This window comes from Vombatus ursinus, unplaced genomic scaffold (assembly GCF_900497805.2).
Source record: "Vombatus ursinus unplaced genomic scaffold, bare-nosed wombat genome assembly UNPS02014811.1, whole genome shotgun sequence".
In the NCBI taxonomy this organism is placed as follows: domain Eukaryota; kingdom Metazoa; phylum Chordata; class Mammalia; order Diprotodontia; family Vombatidae; genus Vombatus; species Vombatus ursinus.
Window position 1 is genome coordinate 8825683 of NW_020954589.1, and position 20525 is coordinate 8846207.

At 51.4% G+C, this 20525-nt stretch overlaps 3 protein-coding genes and 1 pseudogene across 6 annotated transcripts; all 4 read left to right on the top strand.

Moving 5' to 3' along the window:
• Positions 1–288: 288 nt before the first annotated feature.
• On the top strand, positions 289–3909 carry SLC39A7 (solute carrier family 39 member 7). Its single transcript, XM_027876277.1, has 8 exons — positions 289–421; positions 674–1189; positions 1312–1480; positions 1605–1676; positions 1845–1982; positions 2146–2289; positions 2513–2709; positions 3102–3909. Exons 2-8 carry the CDS (start codon positions 683–685, stop codon positions 3375–3377), a joined length of 1503 nt encoding a protein of 500 aa, XP_027732078.1. The 5' UTR covers positions 289–421; positions 674–682; the 3' UTR covers positions 3378–3909.
• Positions 3910–4014: 105 nt separating this feature from the next.
• On the top strand, positions 4015–6522 carry HSD17B8 (hydroxysteroid 17-beta dehydrogenase 8). 4 transcript variants are annotated; one of them, XM_027876285.1, is made up of 9 exons: positions 4025–4211; positions 4494–4711; positions 4838–4954; positions 5102–5194; positions 5268–5353; positions 5547–5631; positions 5763–5805; positions 6067–6141; positions 6338–6522. In XM_027876285.1, exons 1-9 carry the CDS (start codon positions 4172–4174, stop codon positions 6352–6354), a joined length of 774 nt encoding a protein of 257 aa, XP_027732086.1. In that variant the 5' UTR covers positions 4025–4171; the 3' UTR covers positions 6355–6522. The 4 variants fall into 4 exon arrangements, 3 of the variants coding, with proteins under 3 accessions (XP_027732088.1, XP_027732087.1, XP_027732086.1); XM_027876287.1 differs by lacking the exon at positions 5763–5805 and having other exon boundaries at positions 4015–4211; positions 5547–5603; XR_003570370.1 differs by lacking the exon at positions 5763–5805 and having other exon boundaries at positions 4023–4211.
• A 1783-nt stretch (positions 6523–8305) lies between these two features.
• Positions 8306–11419, top strand: RING1 (ring finger protein 1). Its single transcript, XM_027876280.1, has 7 exons — positions 8306–8388; positions 8610–8761; positions 8974–9134; positions 9325–9540; positions 9719–10114; positions 10405–10678; positions 11011–11419. The coding sequence occupies exons 2-7, from the start codon at positions 8684–8686 to the stop codon at positions 11110–11112; spliced, it is 1227 nt and encodes a 408-aa protein (XP_027732081.1). The 5' UTR covers positions 8306–8388; positions 8610–8683; the 3' UTR covers positions 11113–11419.
• Positions 11420–11903: 484 nt separating this feature from the next.
• LOC114053328 lies at positions 11904–18418 on the top strand (annotated as a pseudogene).
• The last annotated feature ends 2107 nt before the right edge of the window (positions 18419–20525 follow it).

The following is a 20525-nucleotide window of genomic DNA, read 5'->3' on the forward strand; positions in this document are numbered from 1 at the left end:
TGTGGAAGGACTTGGGGGACGATACCTACAGAACTCTGGGGTCGGGAGAGAAGGACGGATACTGCCAGGGTCTTGGAATGGGGCGCCAGATCTGGCGGAACAAGGTACTTCACTTTGCCCTATACCAAAATGGCAGCACAGTGGCGACAGCCAGCTAGCTAAGAACAGGAAGCCTCTGGGTTAGCTTCCGCCCTTCACCAAGGTGGAGGAGGCCGTTCCGTTCTTTCCGGCTGGCCCACTGCCTTCGTATACGCATGCGTACCAAGGGACAAATTTCCCCTAGCTGCAGCTGTGAGAACCGCTGTCCGGGTGAAGGAAAGGGGCGGAGAAAGGGTGGAACTTCCTCTTCTCGCGGGAGCGGGGAACGCGGGAGTGCCACGTCCGACTGTGTGAAGCGGAGAGAAAGAAGACCCCAGAGCCGGTGAGACCGCAGCCTCCCTTTGCATTCACAGTCTCCTTATCCTCTCCGGGTGCCGTAGAGACGGTGGCCCAGAGGGAACATTAAACTGGAATTCCTGAAGACTAGCGAGACTTTACCGGGGACCAGAGAGCCCAGGGAGGGGGCGGGGGTGGAGGAGTCTGAAAGACTACAGACCGCTACAGAAAAGCAACCACACTGGGGAATAGACCCGCTGGATGGACCCGGAAGGGTCACTCTCTCTTTTCTTTCTAGATATTCGCGATGGCCCACGGAGTCCCAGGGGCCAGATGCTGGGCAGCTGTGGGGTTGGTGACTTGGGTTGCCTTAGAGCTGCTGGTGTCAGGACTTGGGGGCCGCACAGACCTGCATGAAGATATGCATGAAGATTTCCATCATTCTGGCCATGGGCACTCACACAAGGATTTCCACCGGCATGACCATGGGCACTCACATGAGGATTTCCACCATCCTGGCCATGGGCACTCCCATGAAGATTTCCAGCATCATGGCCGTGGACATTTGCATGATGATTTCCATCATGGTCACAGCCATGCACCAGGACACCATGGCCACACACATGAAAACTTTTATTATGAGTCTGACCCTTTGCACAGTAGACATTCACGTGAAGGAAATGGACACAGAGATCACACTCATGACCATGGACACAGCCATGCTCATGAATATGGACAAAGCCCTAAAGGCATTGGGGATTCTGAGGTTCTAGGCAGTGGGCAGGACTTGGACACATTCAGTCTTTGGGCATATGTGAGTTTCCAGAGAATAGTGGGTATAGTGGAAGGGGTTGTGGGGTATGGGATCTTACCCTTATGTAGTAATTAGCTCACACCCATGACTTATTTCCTTAACCCCAAATTTATACTTATTAGGCTTTGGGGGCAACAGTGCTGATCTCAGCGGCACCATTTTTCATCCTATTCCTTGTGCCTGTGGAATCCAATTCCCCCCAGCACCGATCACTCCTGCAAATCCTGCTCAGCTTTGCCTCAGGGGGCCTTCTGGGAGATGCCTTCTTGCATCTCATACCTCATGCACTGGGTGAGTGATCTCTGACCTCTAACCTTCATTTCCTTTCAATCTTACTCTGCCTCACACTTTGAGTCTCCTTATTAGCTGTGATATTTATATCATATGCTTGATGTTTCTGACCTTCTTTCCTCAGAACCTCATTCTCATCATGGGGATGTAGAATCTCAACTTGAGGAAAGGCCAGGACATGGACACTCCCATAGCCGTGAGGAGGGAATGGGGGGAGGAATGGGGCAAAGTCTGGGTCTGAGGTAGGGGGGAGGGTATTTGACCATCTCCCCCACTTTCCCCAACTTTATGCCAGAGGATTTGGAGGGGAATCAGTGTACTATTTTTCTATCTTAGTATCCTCCTTCTGTCTCCCTGCCCTCAGACCAGGGCCCCATTCTTTCTGTTGGGCTCTGGGTTCTCGGTGGAATTGTTGCCTTTCTTGTGGTGGAGAAATTTGTGACACATGTGAAGGGGGGACATGGACATGGACATGGACATGGACACGAGCATGGCCAATGTGGTAAGATTTAGAAATGCCTCCTTCCCTTGCAATGCATTCTCTTGCCTTGGGATCTCAGGGAGGTGGTGGATATCTAGGAATCTTCCAGACTTAGGGTTGAATCTGTCTGTAAATGAATTGGGGAGATTTCTTCTTCATTCTGATCACTCTTTTCTTTCCTCAGAATCCTCAAAGGAAAAACAGAGCTCAGATGAGGAAGAGAAAGAGAAAGAAATTGGAGGGGCAAGGAGGAGAAGAGGAGCAGGCAAAGAACCCAGTGATGGTGCAGTGAAACAGCTTAAATCTGAAGAGGAGAAAGGGGGCTCAGGTGAGGGACCAGCGATGGTGCTTGAAACATTCTGAAAGGAGTTTGGAGACAGTTTTGGGGAGGGGTGGTATTTTCATGAGCCACTGTTTACTGTTAGTTTGGTCGCTGCGCTTAGATATTGTTTATCTAAAGGTCATTTCAGGGTGAACGTTGTAGCTATAGAAGTGGCTGAGAAAGTTTGGAGTATCTTACTCAGTTCGCCTTCCTTGCTTCTCCTGTCCAGACATGCGTGTGTCTGGATACCTGAACCTAGCTGCTGACTTGGCTCACAACTTCACCGATGGTCTAGCAATTGGGGCCTCTTTCCGAGGGGGCCGTGGACTAGGGATCTTGACCACATTGACTGTCTTGCTACATGAAGTGCCCCATGAAGTTGGGGATTTTGCCATCCTTGTGCAGTCTGGCTGCAGCAAGAGGCAGGTCAGTAATTGGAGGAATCAGGAACATTCCATAGGCATCTATTCCTCCCAGGTGCCCCTGGAGGAATTCCTTCATTCTGTCATTCTTCATTCCTTGCCACTGCCTCTGACCCCATCCCCCCACATCACCTCCCTAAAATCCTGAGAAATTAGCTTCCCTGTATTCTTTGTTTCTCTCTGTTATTTCAAGCAGTAGTCTCCGTACTTTCTCTGTCTTTCTCTGGTATACAAATTGTTTCTACCTTTTGACTTCTTTAGACTCTAGACTGTGAAAAACAAACTAAAACATTCCAAGTTCCTTTTCTTGCCTTTATACTACAAGCCTTCTCACCAGGGATGATTTTGAAAGTTTCTTTTTCTTTCTCTTCCCCAAATCCCCTACCCTCACTTCAGGCGATGCGTCTTCAACTGCTGACAGCACTGGGGGCCCTAGCAGGCACAACCTGTGCACTCTTGGCTGAAGGAGGGTCCCAGGGAAACAGTGCTGCTGGTAGTAGTGGCGGCCCAGGTTGGGTCCTCCCCTTTACAGCTGGTGGTTTCATCTATGTGGCAACTGTGTCTGTATTGCCTGAGCTGCTGAGGGAGGCTTCTCCCCTGCAGTCCTTGCTGGAGGTTCTGGGGCTGTTGGGTGGAGTTGCTATGATGGTGCTGATTGCCTACCTCGAATGAGAGGTGGGAGACCCCTCCCCCTAAACCTTGGAGGGCAGTTTGACTTGGATGGGGTCCACAAACCAAAGGGAGGAGCAGCCAAGTACCAGAAAGGTAAACGTCTAGAGGGGCAATGAACTTGGGTTGGCCCTATAGGCCTGAAGGTCTCAGGGAGCAGTAGACTTGAGAATGAGACTCTAGAATGGCTGTAGTATTGAGAATTGACTGACAGTGGAGTTGGGTTTTAGGTGGCATGGCTAAATGTGGCCATGGTAGAAGGGCCAGACCCAAGAAGAAAGGAAGAGGGAGCCACAGAATAGGGATGCCTATCACCTGTGTCCCCCATACCTGTTCTCAAGGGACCAAGCTGCCCCCAGCTGCTCCTCCCATCTTTCCTCTTGACGAGGGTGTGCCTTTCTCAAAGGCCTGAGCCCTAGACCGAGGGGGTGGAGGGGAGGAGTCAGGATTTAGGTAAATCGTGTGCAGTGATTGGGAGGTGGGGGTGGACTTGGTATTGATCTTATACCTGTTTAGTTTTTTGCTTTTTTTATATCGATGGGGGGGCGGGGGTTGGGGAAGGGTGGTGACCGGAAATAAAGGCACCGGCTCTTTCACCCCATCTGGTCTCTTGTCTTAATTTCGGGGAAAAGGGGGCGCATGTGCTCCCCAGCCTCTCGTCCTGGGAGAAGTGTCTCTTCTTCCCTGGGGCTTGTACTCCGTAGAGCTAATGCGCATCCATTCTCTTCTGATTGGCTCCAAGTTCTCAGCCCCGCCCTTTCTATTCCCATTGGTTTGGGGCCGAAGTTCTCTTTACTATGGCGGCCAAGCTGCGTTCCGTGCTCGCTCTGGTCACAGGTTAGGGAACCCTACCGCACTCCTCGCCCCCTGCCTTCCCCACTAAAAGGGAAGCCCTTATTCGGGCACGGTGACGTCACTCGAGGGTCGTGCGAGGGAGGTGTTCTGGTGCCCATATTCCCCTGCCCTCCTTGGCTCTGGCTCCAAGGTTGAAGTGCCCAGTGTTGGGTCCTAGAGCGTTCCCGGATCTACCCTCCCCCCCGACGCCTGTGTCCACCCTTTTGCCTTGGCCCGCATCCCAGGACCGGCGTTTGTACTACTTCCTCCCCCCCCATTTCCTAGGTGCAGGCAGTGGCATCGGCCAGGCAGTCAGCCTGCGCCTGGCCAGGGAAGGGGCTCTCGTGGCTGCAAGTGACCGGGATGGGGCAGCGGCCGAGGAAACTATACGGCTTCTGGTGGGGACAGGGCGTGACGCTGGGGCTGGCCCAGGGTGTCACGCTGCTTTCCAGGCGGATGTGGCCCAGGCAGGGGCAGTGCAGGCGCTGATAGAGCAAATCCAGGTGAGAGTGAGTTTGCACAGCCCATGCGTGGGAAAGGGAGAAGCAATTGCTATTGCGTGTCTATTTCTCGCAGTCTGTTTTTGTGCTTTTCTGCCAGTAACCTCGTGCCCTTCCTGCCTCTCCCAGGCCTGCTTCTCGCGCCCACCATCAGTGGTGGTCTCTTGTGCCGGGATCACTCGGGATGAGTTTTTGCTTCGAATGCCTGAGGATTACTGGGATGAAGTCATTGCTGTCAACCTCAAGGTCTTGACCGATGAACCTTTCATGTCCCATGGTCATCCTGACCCTGACCTGATTTACCTGCCTAGAAGGGAATGGGAGGAGGTTCCCAAAGTAAGAGAAGTGCTGTGACCACCCACCACCTTTGCCATCCTTTCCCTTCATTTTCAGGGCACCTTTTTGGTCACTCAGGCTGCAGCTAGAGCTCTGGTATCCAGTGGCAGTGGTGGCTCCATCATTAACATCAGCAGTATCGTAGGAAAGGTCAGCCTGGGAAAAGGCAAAAGGGAGGAGAGGGATACTTTCCTTGTGATCTCTAACCATGACTCATCCACAGGTAGGGAACCTGGGGCAGACAAACTATGCAGCATCCAAAGCTGGAGTGGAAGGAATGACCCGAAATGTGGCCCGAGAACTTGGAAGGTCAGCCTGGGAGATGAGAGGGATCATTAAGCTGGTTGCTTTTTACAGCAGTAAAGTAACTAGCCTCCTGGATATGCTTGATCCCTGATCAGCTAAAATAGTAGCTAGATTGATATCCAGCCTGGCAATCACTAGGGTCAGAATGGGGAACTGGCAATTATCAGGGGTTAGTGATAATTCTCCCTCCTTACAGACATGGAATCCGATGTAACTCCATCCTTCCAGGATTCATCATAACACCCATGACAAAGAAAGTACCACAGAAAGTATTGGACCGGGTAGGGGTCACCTAAACCCTCCCTCACTACCCATCAAACCCTATCATAGAGAAAATTCTGGACAAGAAGCCCAGGCCAAAGAAACCACTTCTCCATAAAAATCTTTCCATTCCCATTGTATCTACTTTCAGATAATTACACAAATTCCGATGGGCCATCTGGGGGTTCCTGAGGGTGAGAAACAAGGGTAAAGAAAAGGGAGAAAATATGAAAAGGGAAACACTGAGTGGAAAGGGGAGATAGAAATTGGGGTTTAGGTAAGTAAAGACTGAAAGATGCCCTTGGGCACAAGGCCTAGGGTGTTTGTGAGGTGATGTCCTTAGAGTTGGGAGTTATGTTATTATATGCTCCTTGCCTTGGTTATTTTTGGGGGGGGGGAATCATTCCTGAGATCCAAGGGGCAACAGTGATGAGACTTCTGAACCCTTTCCCCAGATGTGGCAGATGTAGTGGCATTTCTGGCATCAGATGACAGTGGATACATCACAGGGACCACTCTGGAGGTCACTGGTATGATTAAAAGAGAATTGGAAACAGGACCCAATAAGGGAGGAGTTAATGGAAACCTCTGAAACAAATCTTGGGGGATTGGGGAAGTCTTGAAGAAGTGGGAATGATGTGGAAGCTTAGAGAAATCCCTTTTCCAAACTCTTTTCTTTTTCTGTCTCCCTCTGTTTCTGTTTCTCTGTGTTTCTGACCCTCCCAGGAGGTCTCTTCATGTAACTCCCACAGGGTCCCAGGACACTGAACTCATCTCTTCCCCCAAGCAGCAGCATGGCTAGGCAAAGGACGACTCAGATAGAGGGTGGAGGACCAGCTACTGTATATTGGGAAGACAAGTTATGTGAAAAGGGTGTCTGTGACCCTAATAAATTCTAAATCTTCCTACCACCTCTGGCTCTTTCTTGTGTCCAGGCCTTCAGACTCCTCCCCATTTCCTCCTCCCCTTCTTCTCCTGGTGGGATTGTTCCCATTCACTGGCTCGTTTCCCAGGGCAACCCCCGCCGCCGGGTGTGAGAGGGAGAGAATGTGGGATACAGTGCCGGCAGAAGGATTGGGTCTTGGCCCCACCCCTGTAGACAGTGCCCCACATCCCCAAAATCCCCCTAACTTTTCCCATCCCTGTGTCCCGCAAAAGGGAGGGGGAGAGGGCATCCACACGGCCATACTCTTGACTCTGGCATTGGTAAGGGGGGCACAACGTAGAACAGGTGCCTCAACCTTCATCCTTTTTCTCTCAGTCCCCCTTCTATTCCCACCCTCCCTTCTCGATGCTTCACAATAGTGCAGCCGGTCGGGGTGGGGGGGTGGGGGATTAGGGGAGGTGGCCAGGATTAGGGGAGAGGGCCAGCCGCTGAAAGGGGCCGGAGGGGATGAAAGAGGGGCCGGGGGAGAAAAGAAAGGAGGGGTAATGGGGAGGGAAGAGGAGGGGGCCGGGGGCGAATCGCCTCTGGAGCCCACTTAAGGACTGGCCACGGACGGAAGGAGAAGACAGGAAAGTGGGGGGCTCGGAAGGGAGGGAGGACCGGGAGGGGAAAGGGGTGGTCTACCGGGGCAGGGTGGGGGAAGAAGAAACAACTCCCCCACCTCCGCAAAGATTCCCTGCTCGGTCCCCATCCATCTTCCCTACTCGGCCCCAGCTTGGTCTCTGGTCCATGTGTACCTGCTCGGGCGAGGGTCCAGGCTCCTCTCCATCTCCTGTGTGTTCCCGCTCCCACTACTTCTGAGAGCTGAGATCCCCTCCTTGTCCTTACCTCCCCATCACCTCCCTCCCTTTCCTGTCCCCAGACAGGTCCAGGTCTCTACCCACTCCCCTCTTTATCCCCAGTCATTCCATTCCCCGCGGGGCGGTCCTCTTACCCCAATCACCGCTCTCTCCGGCCCTCCACAGGTGGGGCTCTCTATCCCCTGGGTACCCATCCTCCTCCTCGGGCCCCGGCCCGGGCCGCGGCTCCTGATTGTCCAAACGCAATTCTCGTGGCTCCGGCCCTCGAGAGTTGGGTCTGGACATCCCGAGCCGCGGCCCCCACGCCTCGCAGAGGAGGGCGGCCAAGGGGACTCCGGGGCGCCTGACACAGAAGAGAGGAATCCCTAAGGCGGAGCGAGTGGGGTGGGAGGGAGGACTCCGTGGCGTGCCCAAGGGCCCGGGGGCGCCTGAACTCTGGGTGCAGGGAGTGGAGGCGATGGGGGTGGGATGCTGGGAGCCACAGAAGGGCTGGGGGCTTGGGGCGGGCGGCCCTTCTAATTCTCGTCCCCTGTGTAAGACAGCCCGAGGCCACTCCGCTTTCTTCCCACGGGAGGCAAGTGATGTCCCATCTCCAGCCCACTCCGACAGGAAGAGGCCTCACGGGGAAGAGCGTGCCTCTATCCCCAATACATTTAAGTGTAGGAAGCCGGTGGAGGCGCGTCCCGTCCTGTCCTGTCTCCATCCCGCGTGGAGCTGCGGGAAGGAGCCCCACGTGGAGCAGAGAGCACCACGCTAGCCCGTCCCCACACGTGGAGAGGGTGTGTCACGTGTGCAAAAGAGGGGGGCACCCCCTTCGTTCCACGTTCCACCCGCGTTCCGAGCAGCCCGGTGACGTAACCATCCTTCTGAGTCACACAGGGGAGGGAATGGGGAGGCGGAAGTGACGCAAGGGCCCGAGCGCCCCAGCCATGGCGGCGGCGGGAGCGGCGGCGGGAGCGGCGGCGCCGGCGGCGCCGGGACCGGGGTCCTGAGTGGGAGGGACCGGGGACTGAGTGAGCTTGACCCGGGAGGTACACGGCGCTGGGGCACAGGGATGGAGTGGGACGCTGGCGGCAGGGCGAGCCCGAGAAGAGGGCCCGGGGCTGGGGGGCGGGGTGAGGGAAAGGAGGAGGGGAGGGGGAGGGGAAGGAAACGTAAGGGGGCGGGGCCTCGGGGACTGGGGCGCGTGCAGAAGGGGCGGGGCGAGGCGGGGTGGACTCTCACTCCCCCCCATTCCCATCCCCACCCCCAGGGATTCCTTCGACTGCTCCTTAGTGGCTCTGTCTGCCCCCGGATCTCGGGGGTGGTGGTCGACTCCTTGTTACCATGGCGACCCCAGCGAATGCACAGAGCGCCAGCAAAACGTGGGAACTAAGTCTCTATGAGCTGCATCGGACCCCACAGGTGAGGAGGCGGGGATCCCCACCCACGGACAGCTCTGCCACGCACCCCCATCCCTGAAATGTATACTATCTCCTGTGAATCCCCCATCTTGCCTGTACCCAAATTCCCACCCTCCTAGGAGACTCAAAGATTGTATCTTTACTATGCTTATCAACTCTGGTCTCACTATCCATCTCACCCCTCCCTGCGTGTCATTCTCTCCCCTTCTGCAGGAGGCCATCATGGATGGCACAGAGATTGCTGTTTCCCCACGATCCCTACATTCAGAGCTCATGTGTCCAATCTGTCTGGACATGCTGAAGAATACCATGACCACAAAGGAGTGTCTCCATCGCTTCTGCTCTGACTGCATTGTCACTGCGCTGCGTAGCGGGTATCAGGAGACATATGTACTACGCTGGGGAATGTGGGGGAGAGATTCCATGCCTCTTCCATTTGTGGAGATCTTATATCCCCATGGATGAACTCCTAGATCCTAAATGATCCCTTTTTAGTGAGGGAAACTAAGACTCCCAATTATCAGTTAATATTTTAAGTGGTTTCTTTCCTCTAACTCAACTCAGGAACAAAGAGTGCCCCACTTGTAGGAAGAAGCTGGTGTCAAAGCGGTCTCTTCGGCCTGATCCAAATTTTGATGCACTGATCTCCAAAATTTACCCAAGTCGAGAAGAATATGAGGCACATCAGGATCGTGTCCTCATCCGCTTAAGCCGTCTGCACAACCAGCAAGCACTGAGCTCCAGCATTGAGGAGGGGCTCCGAATGCAGGCGATGCACAGGTATGAGTGTGGTCAAACTGAAGTGCTAGGCACTGAATTCTGGAAGGTTTCTGGACATGTAATAGGCAAAAATTTATGATTCTCACTTTCTGATTCTCTGATCTCCTAACATCTGACCTCCTACTTCATAACCTTCCTACATAACTGATTTCCTAACTGGTGTTCTTTGCCTCTACAGGGCCCAGCGTGTAAGGAGGCCAATGCCAGAGTCAGACCAGACAACAACAATGAGTGGTGGGGAGGGAGAGCCTGGTGAGGGAGAGGGAGATGGGGATGGGGAAGATGTTAGCTCAGACTCCGCCCCAGACTCCACTCCTGGACCTGCCCCAAAGCGACATCGAACAGGAGTTGTGGGAAGTAGCAGTGGAGGGACAGGGGGAGGGGCTGCTGGAGGTATAGGAGGGGGAGCAGGCTCTGAGGATTCTGGGGACCGGGGTGCCCCCCTGGGTGGGGGGACCCTGGGTCCACCAAGCCCACCTGGGGCCCCCAGTCCTCCTGAGCCTGGAGGAGAGATCGAGCTTGTGTTCCGGCCTCATCCTCTGCTGGTCGAAAAAGGAGAATACAGTCAGACTAGGTGAGAAGATTCCCACCCCTCCAGCAACTGTCTAAAAACTGGGGAATTAGGGACCAAGTGGGGTACCTCAAAGTCACAGGGCTTCCCTCCCATAACTGAAACAATGTTTCTATCCAGCATTTTGACTCCCCCAAACTCAGAAACATACCTAATGCAAAATCATGGTCACCTCCAAACTCTATAAACAGAAAAAGACACTCCTGGAAAACCCCATGAGTGGGATTCAGTATATCATGTTTACAACTTCAGCCCTTTGCTTTTTTCACTGATCATTTGCTACAATTCCTCAGATATGTGAAGACAACGGGAAATGCCACAGTTGACCACCTTTCCAAGTACTTGGCTCTAAGGATTGCACTTGAGCGGAGGCAGCAACAAGAGGCTGGGGAACCTGGGGCACCAGGTGGAGGAGTCCCAGAAGCTGGAGGACCTGAGGGAGGTGGGGGGGAGGCACCAGGAACTGGAGGAACCGATGGGCCAGAGGAGCCAGCCTTGCCTAGCCTGGAGGGTGTCAGTGAGAAGCAGTATACCATCTACATCGCACCTGGGGGAGGAGCTTTCACGGTGAGAGGATGGAAGGGAATGATTGTTGGGGAGGTGTTGGGGAGGAGAGAAAAGTTTAAGATAAAACATGCTCCATTCACTCTGTCACTAATCAGTTTTTCTATATACTGTTCTCTCCCATTTTTCTCCTTGTCCTTCCATTTATCTCCCATTACTTTCGTCTTCTATTCTTACTTTTCTCCTGTCCCTATCCCTCTCCCTCTTCTCTTTTCATACTTGGATATTTTTCTTCATATCTCTCTTCTGTTCCTTTTTTTTTCTTCCCTCCCTACTGATACCAATTTTTCTTCCCCTTCTTTCCACTTTCTTTCTGGTTTATTCCATATACCCAGACCCTGAATGGCTCACTGACCCTGGAGTTGGTGAACGAGAAGTTCTGGAAGGTGTCCAGACCCCTGGAGCTGTGCTATGCCCCCACTAAGGACCCCAAGTGACCCAAGGGGATGGGGGTCATAGGGCTTCTGTGTGTATGTCCTAGCTCCGCCTCCAGGTCTGTGTTCCCCCCACCTCCCCCCCCCTTACCCTGCCCGGCGGGCCGGCGAGAGGACACCGATGAGGACAAGTGGCTTTTATACAAAGTGTCTATATCAGATTCTTCTATATTGTACAGAGTGGGGTGTGCGCCCCCAACTCCTTCCTTTTCTACTCACCAGTCACCTCCCTTCTGTAACGGGGATGTTGTGGAGGGAAGAAAACCTCCCCTTCCCCTAACAACAACGCATTTGCTTTTTTTCTTTCAAATCTGTGTCTGTCTGTGTGTTAGGGGAGGGGGGAACGGGGCAAAGAAGGAAGGGGAAATAGGGGCCATGAAAAATTTTGATTGCTGCCTCCGTGGGGGGAAAAAATTAGTCTTATTTTGGGAGACGGGGTTGGGAGAGGACGCTAATACAATCTGAAAGCTGGCAGGAGCTAAGTGGAAGAGATACAAATGCCTCCCCAATAAACTAGAGCTGGCTAGCAGAGGCCGCCGCAACGCCGCTATTTCAGGTTCCTTGTCCTTGGTGGTAGCTCCAGCTCAATGGCGCTCCGCCTCCCACGCCGCCTGATAGGGCCAGTAGTTAAGACTACGGTTCCCATGAGGCCTCGGGGTAGGGGATCGCTGGCCCTAGAACGCTGCTGTCCCGAGGGTCTGTGGGAGTTGTAGTTTTTGCTTCCCCTGGCAGTTGGGGGGGGCGTGGAAATCATCTGTTCCCCTTCCCTCCCACCAGCTAGGTGGAATGTGGGCTCCGGAGCCAGGACTGGGCTGCAGGAGCTTGGAAGAAGTGTCAGGGTTCGATCCCCATCTTCGGGAAGTCCAGTGGGTGGGGAAGGGGGACGGCTCCGGGAGGGACTGATGGCCCCCCGCCCCTTCTTCGGGCACTCTGCCCCTCACTTCCTGTTTCCGCTACTCCTCTCATCCCTCCCCCCCTCCCCAAATTCCTGTGGCTGAGCTCAGTCCGCTGTCTTGCTGGCAGACGAGTCGGTGGTGCAGGTAATTGGCCCGCCCGGCCCCCTCCCCAATACCCCGACCCCAGCCGTCAGTCTTCCCTAGCCCCTAGACCCTGGATCCTCCCACACCCTCTAGACCTATACCGAGGACCCTCCCACCCCCATGGGATCCTCAATACCAGGGACCCTCCCTCTGTCCCTGGACCATCAATAGTAAAGACCCTTCCCGAGACCCAGAATCCTCGATTCGGTAGACCCCCTACCCCCGACCCTCAATACCAGGGACTCTCCCACTCCTGAAACCCTCCCACAGCCCCTGGACTCTCAATACTAGAAACTTCACCCCCAGCCCCAGAAACCTTTATTACCAGAGACCTGCCTCTGCCCCTCCCACTCATCCCCACCTCTCAATACCCAAGACCCTACCACTCCCAGACACTTTTGATCCTTAATACCCAGGACCTTCTCACAGCCTCCGACCCTCAATATCAGACATCTTCTTACAGCTCGAGGACACTCCCACGGCCCTTGGGGAACTTCAATAACAGGGACCCTTCTATTTTCGGAGCCTCAACACAGGGGACTCACAGCTCCTTTACTGTAACCTTCCTACAGTCTCTAGAGCCCCTCAATGCCAAAACCCTCTTAAGAGCCCTGAGACCCTCAATACTATAGATCTCTCCCTCAATTCCTGTACCTTCCCCCAGCCTATGGGATTCTTAAATACCGAGACCATGCTACAACCCCCCACCCCGGATATCCAATATCAGGGAGCCTCCCCAGAACCAAAGACTCACTATAGCCTCTGGGAATGCCTCAATGCTACAAACTCTCCCAGTCTTTCCCCAATATCACCAATTCCCATAATGCCAGGAAACCTGCAATACCGGGGACCCTCCTACATGTGTCCTCTCTAACTTTGAGGGTCCTCTAATAACCACATATACTCCTCCAGCCCCCCAACATCAAACCCAGGCAGCACTTTCCCAGTCCCCAGGCTTCCTAATAAGTCATCCAAGTTCCTATCCTCTAACCCTGCAACCTGCCTCTAACTACCTCCCCAGGCATCTTGTTCCTGACTCCCCCAGCTTGCCTTCTTTTCCTCTGTCCCTGATCTGGGAGGTGTGGTGTTTCTATTGTGCTAGGGGAAGGGAAGATGGGACCCCTCTGAGAACTGAGACGTTGTTTGCTTAGTCTGAGCCTGGTGACCGACAGCAGTCTGAACTTGCTAACTTCATGGTGCCTGGAAGAAATCTCAAGAGGTGGGCGTGAGGGGAGGGGCAGGACGATGTAGAGAAAGGAGTGGGGAAAAGGACTAGACATGCATGAGAAGAGAGAAGTGGTGGAGTTATCTCTTCTCTGTTTTGGTTCCAGAGCCAGTGTCCCTTTCCTCCTTCCTCATCAAACCTAATTTCCTAGTGGCCCTTCCTTTCTTCCTGGTCCCGCTCCCCTCTTACTCCACCCTGGCTCAGCCTACAGTCCCCCTTTCCCCCTGCCCTTCCCCTTCCTCCCCATGTCCCTGTGCCTCCCCTTCTCCTCCAGCTCCTATGTCACCCACATCCTCCCATCCTCCTCTACTCTCTACTTCTCATTTTTCTCACCCTTCCCCCTCATTGTCTTCCACTCTTCACCTTCATCCCCCACCTCCTATGCCAGTGACTTTCACAGATATGGCTGTGTATTTTGGAGATGTCATGTGGGAGAGCTACCGGAACCTCATCTCCTTGGGTGAGTAACTCCCCCTACCACCAAAAAAAAAAATACCACCCTGATTCTGACATTCATTCTACAAGGGATATTGAATTAATTTAAATGTTAAATTGAGAGATAATATCTCTGAACTCCCTGCATAGAATGCCAGCATTTTACACCCCTCCTAGAGGTCCTTAACCCTCTCGTCTCTATTCACCCTCAAGCATCCTGCTTCCCCATCTCCTGAGTCTTCCTGAAGCTAGCAATCAGATATTTATCAAACACTTTTAATTTGCAAGTATCTGTACTAGATGCAGAGGATACAAGAACACACCAAAAAGGTGTCTTATTGCCCATTTGGGGAGATGAGACCTACAGAAGCTGACAGTACATGAGATGTATGCTAAGTACCTTCTGATAGACAGTAAGTGCAAGATTCCTGAGGAATAAATCACAGCAATCTTGAGTGGTCAAGAAAGGCTTCATGGAGGAAGAAACTTGAGCTGAAGAATGAAGAATGGTTAGGATTCAGCTAGAGGAGGGGCTGGGAGGAGAAAATATTTTAGACAGAATAACGAATCTTGTTCTTTCTTGCCCCAGGATTTCCGATCCCCAAACCAGAATTGATCACCCACCTGGAGCACGGGGCTGAGCCATGGGGTCCAGGGTCTCAGGAGTCTGAAGAAAGGGGAGTTCCAAAAGATCCCTATGCAGGTGAGTAACCAGCAGGGAAAAGATTCTTTTGCCTTCACCCTTCACATCCTCCTCATACCCCAGAGAGGGAATCATCAGGTCCAGGATTTAGAGCTTGAAAGGGCTTTGGAAATATCCTAGTCTAACCTCATTATACAGGGGACAAAACAGGTCTAGAGAGGAGACTCTACTTGCCCAAAGTCAAAGGGCTAGAAAGTGGTAGGAGATGGAGTCTTGAGGTTCTCCAATGCCAAAACCATTGCTGTTCCCACTGTATCACATTGCCCCAAGAATAGAGGTCCACCTCCCACCTCCTCACTAGACTAAACTATACTTTTGCTTCCCAGTAATTGGCAGGAATCACCAAAGTCCCTACCATTGCTGTCAGTAGAGAAGGCTAACCTCTGCCCCTCATCCCTTCCTCCTCCTGCCTCCAAGAATACCAACTGCTCTGTGAGGTGTCCTGGTCCACTCCAAACCCTTCAGGAATACTATCTAGCAGAGAGGGGAGCAGAGCAGCTTCCATAGGGATTGAACCCTCATCTTTCTCTAGTTTACCACAAGGTCCCCTTCTTCCTCTGTGTTTCCTTCCTCATTTTCTTCATTTTATCACTATCTCTTTCACAGGCATGAGGACCAAGGAAGAAGAGGAGGCAGAATCAGTCCCCAACCCACCCCCCGCCCTGGGGGGGTCCCCCCCCCCCGCCCCCCCCCCGGGGCCCAGCCCTGCCCCCACCCCCAGCATCCCCACCCCCACCCCCAAAGCCCTTTTCCTGCCCTGAATGTGGTTCCTGCTTCTCGCGACGCTCCCACCTCTCGCGCCATAGGCTGATCCACTCTGGCGAGCGCCCCTTTCCTTGCCCTGAATGTGGCAAGTGCTTTGCCCAGGGTGCCCACTTGGCCTTGCATCTGCGTTCCCACACAGGCGACCGACCCTATTCTTGTGGTCAATGTGGTCGAAGCTTTCGCCATGGCTCCCACTTGGCCCGACACCGACGTACACATCTACCTGAGCCCCCCTACCGATGTGGCCAGTGTGGCAAGGGTTTCTCCCAGAGTTCTGGGCTCCTGCAGCATGCCACTGTCCACACAGGTGAGCGTCCATATATCTGTGCTGTTTGTGGCAGAGGCTTTGGCCGCCACCCCAGTCTCATCCGACATCAGAAGTCCCATTCGGGTGAACGCCCTTTCCCCTGTCCTGAATGTGGCAAGCGCTTCACTCAGAGCGCCAATCTTGCCCGCCACCTTCGGACACACACTGGAGAGACACCATACCTCTGTGGGGAATGTGGACGTGGCTTTAGCCAGCACCCTCGCCTCGTGGCACACCGAAAAGCCCATCACACAGGACCCCCCCCCCCCCCCCCCCCTGTCCATTCCTGCGCTGACTGTGGTCTACTGTTCCCTCAGGCTCTGGCACTGGCCCGTCACCGGGCAGCCCAGCATGGTGGTGAGAAGCCATTCCGTTGCACCCAGTGTGGGGAGGGTTTTGGCCACCGCTCCAACTTGCGGCGCCACCAGCGTGGTCATGGTGGGGAGCGACCATACCGCTGTAGTCAGTGTGGCAAAGGCTTTGGTCAAAGCTCAGGGCTGGTCCAGCACCAGCGTGTTCACACTGGTGAGAAGCCCTTCCGCTGCCCAGACTGTGGGCGTGGATTCCGCTATAGCTCCAACCTGGCACAACATTACCGTGGCCACACTGGGGACCGGCCCTTCCGGTGCGAGCACTGTGGTCGTGGCTTTACCCGTAGTTCTCACCTGCTACGGCACCGTGCCACACATGGTGGGGAGGATGGAGATGAGGACTGTGGTCCTGGAGGGGTCCCTATGCTGACAATTAAGGCAACTTCCATAAGCCAGGAATCCCCCAAGGATTCTGGAGAGACTGCCCAAGTGATTGAATCTCTATCTCAGCCAGAGTGACCTATTTATTCTCTGTAGTTGGAGCAACTGAGTCTGACTCCAATCCTATCTTTGACCAGAGTGACTCCCAAAGCAACCACTTTCTTGTGGTCCAAATGATTACTCTCCCCTTGTCTTTCCTCAGAAAGGGGATGACCAGCTCACCCTGCCCATGCCAGGAGTGAGAGCCCCTAAGTGCCCCCCCTGGCCTAGAAGGGGTGGGGTTCTCTGTGCCTAAGGAAGAGTATTCCCCAAAGGAGAGTAAGCTCCGTATTCATTTTGGGTAGAGAAAAGTTCTCCCTCTTCATCTTTCTCTGTCTTAGGGGCTTGATGAGGCTGTCTCAAGGATAGCTGGGAATCACTGGTCTCTGCAGGAGACCTCAAGGGAGATAAACTGAATCCCTGTATCCCTGCCTGGGATATAGAGAAACCACATACGGAGGTGTTAGTATACCTCCAGAAGTTGCACTTGGTCCTTAACCACCATCCTTTTAATTCTCTGTCTGACCTCATTATGCCCTGGAGGCTACCTGGGGTCCTCTCTTCCTGGGTACCAAAGAGCTATCCCCAACTTCCTCTGACAATGTGATCTCCCTTCTCCCTAGGGGTCACAAAATACACTACAGGACTCCCTAAGGGTCCCAGATCTCCATAAAACTCCTTGTCACACTTGCAGCCAAGAACATAGGCAAGCCAGGCTAACCCCTTCCAGTTACTTACATTCCCTTGCATTACTACCATTCTATGGAAAACCTCTGATTTCTGTGCTGTAGGTGCTCTCTCCAGTGATATAGCTCAGAAATTGTCCATGCCTATGGCAATTCTTATTACCGTCACCAAAAAAAAAAGCATTACCTAGTGGCCAACCTTTAGAGTCTGAACCCCTCCAAACTTAATTAGGTTGCTTCTAATGCAACAGACTCAGTGGGTTGTTAGGCTGTGTTTTGAAAGCCTTTTCAATTTGGTAATACCTGCCAAAGTTTAAACAGATCACTCTTGTAGCAAAACCTTCAAGAACCCAGCCTTACCTCCACACCAAAATAAGGCATCAGAATAAGACTATGGTAGATGTTCCCTTGGATTAAAGTCTAAGAATATGGGGAGACGTAACTAGGGAAATAAGGAGCATGATAGGAGTGTAATAGTAGGGTCAGGTTGAAAGAAACTAAAAGAAGTTTGAAGGGGAGCAAGGGAATTTAAAGAGATTATGAGACAGACATAAGGGGATGAGGTGGGGGGAAGGGGTGTCACTTGTTACAAAGTAATAATTTCACCACACGTATTGTGCTTTATAGTCAAAAAAATGTTTGCATCATTTTGTTTGATCCCCACAACCCTGTGAGGTAGATAGGGTAGATAGTCTTATTCTCGTTTTTTAGAGATGGGGGAAACCAAGGGTCTGAGAGAGGAAGGGGCATCCTCACATATCTAGCCAAGTCTGATTCAAGTCCAATGGATGTCCCACTTTGTCATACCACCATTAAGGCACTAGTTGGCCTGGTCCCTGCCATCAGAGAGCTTTTAGTCTATTTGAGGAAACAGGACACATCTAGAAAAAATTATAAGGCAATATATCTATGAGAACAAAACAGTATGTAGTGAGGCCCCTTATTTACATTCATGAGATATATATTTCCTCACAACCTACACTTTCCCCCTAGGTTGCTAAGGTGCTAAATTCCTACCACAAGCACTACATTTCCTTTCCTTTGCAAGTAAGAGACCCTGTATGAAAAGCAGCCCATGGTTCCCATAAAAGGTTCCAGTGAGGGCTATGCAGCTCTCATACAGACAGATCGCAGTCAAGAAAACTCGATCTAGTGCCAAAGCTGACACCAAAGGAGGGAACTATTACCATCTGTCCTTGCTTAAGGCAATATGGGTTGACTAGGATGAGAAAGGTTCATTCTTGCAATATCCTTTTTTCTTATTGTTAATATTAAAGTATAAATAGTTATTTTAGTTAATTTATTAACTTTTCTCAATGTAACTTTTGGGCTGTTACAGTAAACACTCAATAAATGTTTGGATTGAAATCTCTCCTAGAATGTGTCAAAGGGATTTACCTTTCTTTGTGTCCCCAACATTATGGCAGGGCCTTGGCACATAGTAAATGCTTGTTGATTGACTGTTTTGACAAGTGCAAGAAAGAACGATGGGATGGTTAATATTTGACCTTAGAGATCATTGGACCCAAACTTCTTGCTTTATAAATGAGGAAACAGAGGCCCTGAAAGAGGAAATAGGTTATATTACAAGACAGCGTCATGCTATAATATGAACTGCATAAAAATGCTGAAGAGACATAGTAATGGAGAGATCTGAATCAAGGAAATCCTAAAGGAGGTAAGAGTGGAGAGAGGGAAGGACATAAGTCTGTTGAAAGGAGGAAGATAATCATATGCTAATAAACTAACGATGACTGTGTTGAATAGTAAAGAATATGTGGGAGGTTGGAAAGAAGGGAATGACCCATGGGGAGGAAGGAGCTGATTTGACCACCAGTGAGAATGAATGAAGTATAGGAAATACAAGTGGCTAGTGGGTGGAGGACTCCAAGTGGATAGCCAGTTGTTCAGTATTTACACCACACCCCTGCCTTATACCCTAAGGCAGTAACTATAATATGAGGAATCAGATATTCACCTCTCTCATTCCAGCTACTGCCTGAAATGTGGGTGCTTCTATAGCAACTTCTGGTTTCACCCTGACTCAGTGCCTGGATCCATTCATTGCTATAGTAGAAAAAGAACTTTATTTTGGAGACCTGAGTTTGAAGCCTGGCTCTGACACTAGCTATGTCACTTAACCTCTGCCAAGAACCAAGAACCATACTTCACCATCAGCCCTCTGAAGGCAGAAATGAATACCACATTGATTAAAGTTCTGAAGTCTTTTTCCTTTACACTACTGTGGTAATCATGTAAATTGTTCTCCCAGTTCTTCTCATCTCTTTCTGCATCATTTCATGCAAGTCTTCACAAGTTTCTCTGAATTCTTCATATTTGTCATTTCTTATTGTTAATAATACTCCATTGCATTCATATACAGTTTGTTCAGCCCAGTCAATGAGCACCCACTTTCTTTCCAGTTCTTTGTTACTACAAAAAAGGGCTGCTATAATTATTGTCTCTATAGGGAGTACTGTTGGAATGTTAAGAGATGTCATCTCAATATATTAGCTTTTTACCTTCTGGAAGAACATGAAGAGAATAGGTTACAGTGGGTACCCGTGGCCACAAGGTCACATGTGGCCTCAAGGTCGCAGGTTCCCCACCCCTGGGTTACACAATGCCCCAAGCAAGGTATGTACTATGAACCAGGGAAAGCTGAATTTAGTTTACCAGTCATGTAATAAATGCTTACTATATGCAAGGCAATAAGCTAGGTGTTGGAGATACAAAGACAAAAAAGGGGGGAGGAACAAGGAATCTACATTTTGAATTCTTTCATCATTTAACAAGTAGTATTTATTAAACACCTACTGTGTGCTGGACACTCTGCTCTGTGTTGAAGACAATATCACAATAGTCCTTGCCCTCAATGAGCTAAAGAGGAGCTGTAGCAATGGATCCTCATCTTGCAGCCACTTACTTGGGTGGTGTAGTGGATGGAACATTGGACCTGTAAGTCCAGTCCAGCCTCAAAGTCAAATCTAGCCTCAAATTCTTAGTAGCTGAGTTACCTAGGATGTCATTTAATCCATGAGTACTTCAGTTTCCTCAATTGTAAAATGGGGACAATAATGGCTGTGAGGATTAAATGAGACATTTGTAAAAAGCTTTGCAAAATTTAAAGTGCTATATAAATGGTAGCTATTATTATTAACAACTGCCACTTCATCTTTCAGTTTGTCTATTCCCACAACTTCACCTCAGCTCCTAAATCTCCCTACCTTGTCACTGAGCCCTTATTTCCATTTCCAGTATCAAAACTCCCACTACTTCACTATTGCTCTCCTCAGTAAGTAACACTGTCTTCAAGGCTGTGGAGAGGAGGGGAAAAGTAATAGCAAATCATTCTCCCACATACCTTTCTTCTGTCATATGGTGCTTCACACAGTCCCCAAATGCCCAGTCATCTTGAAATTATACACAAAGAATCAAAGGATTCCAAGTTGGAAGGGATGAGG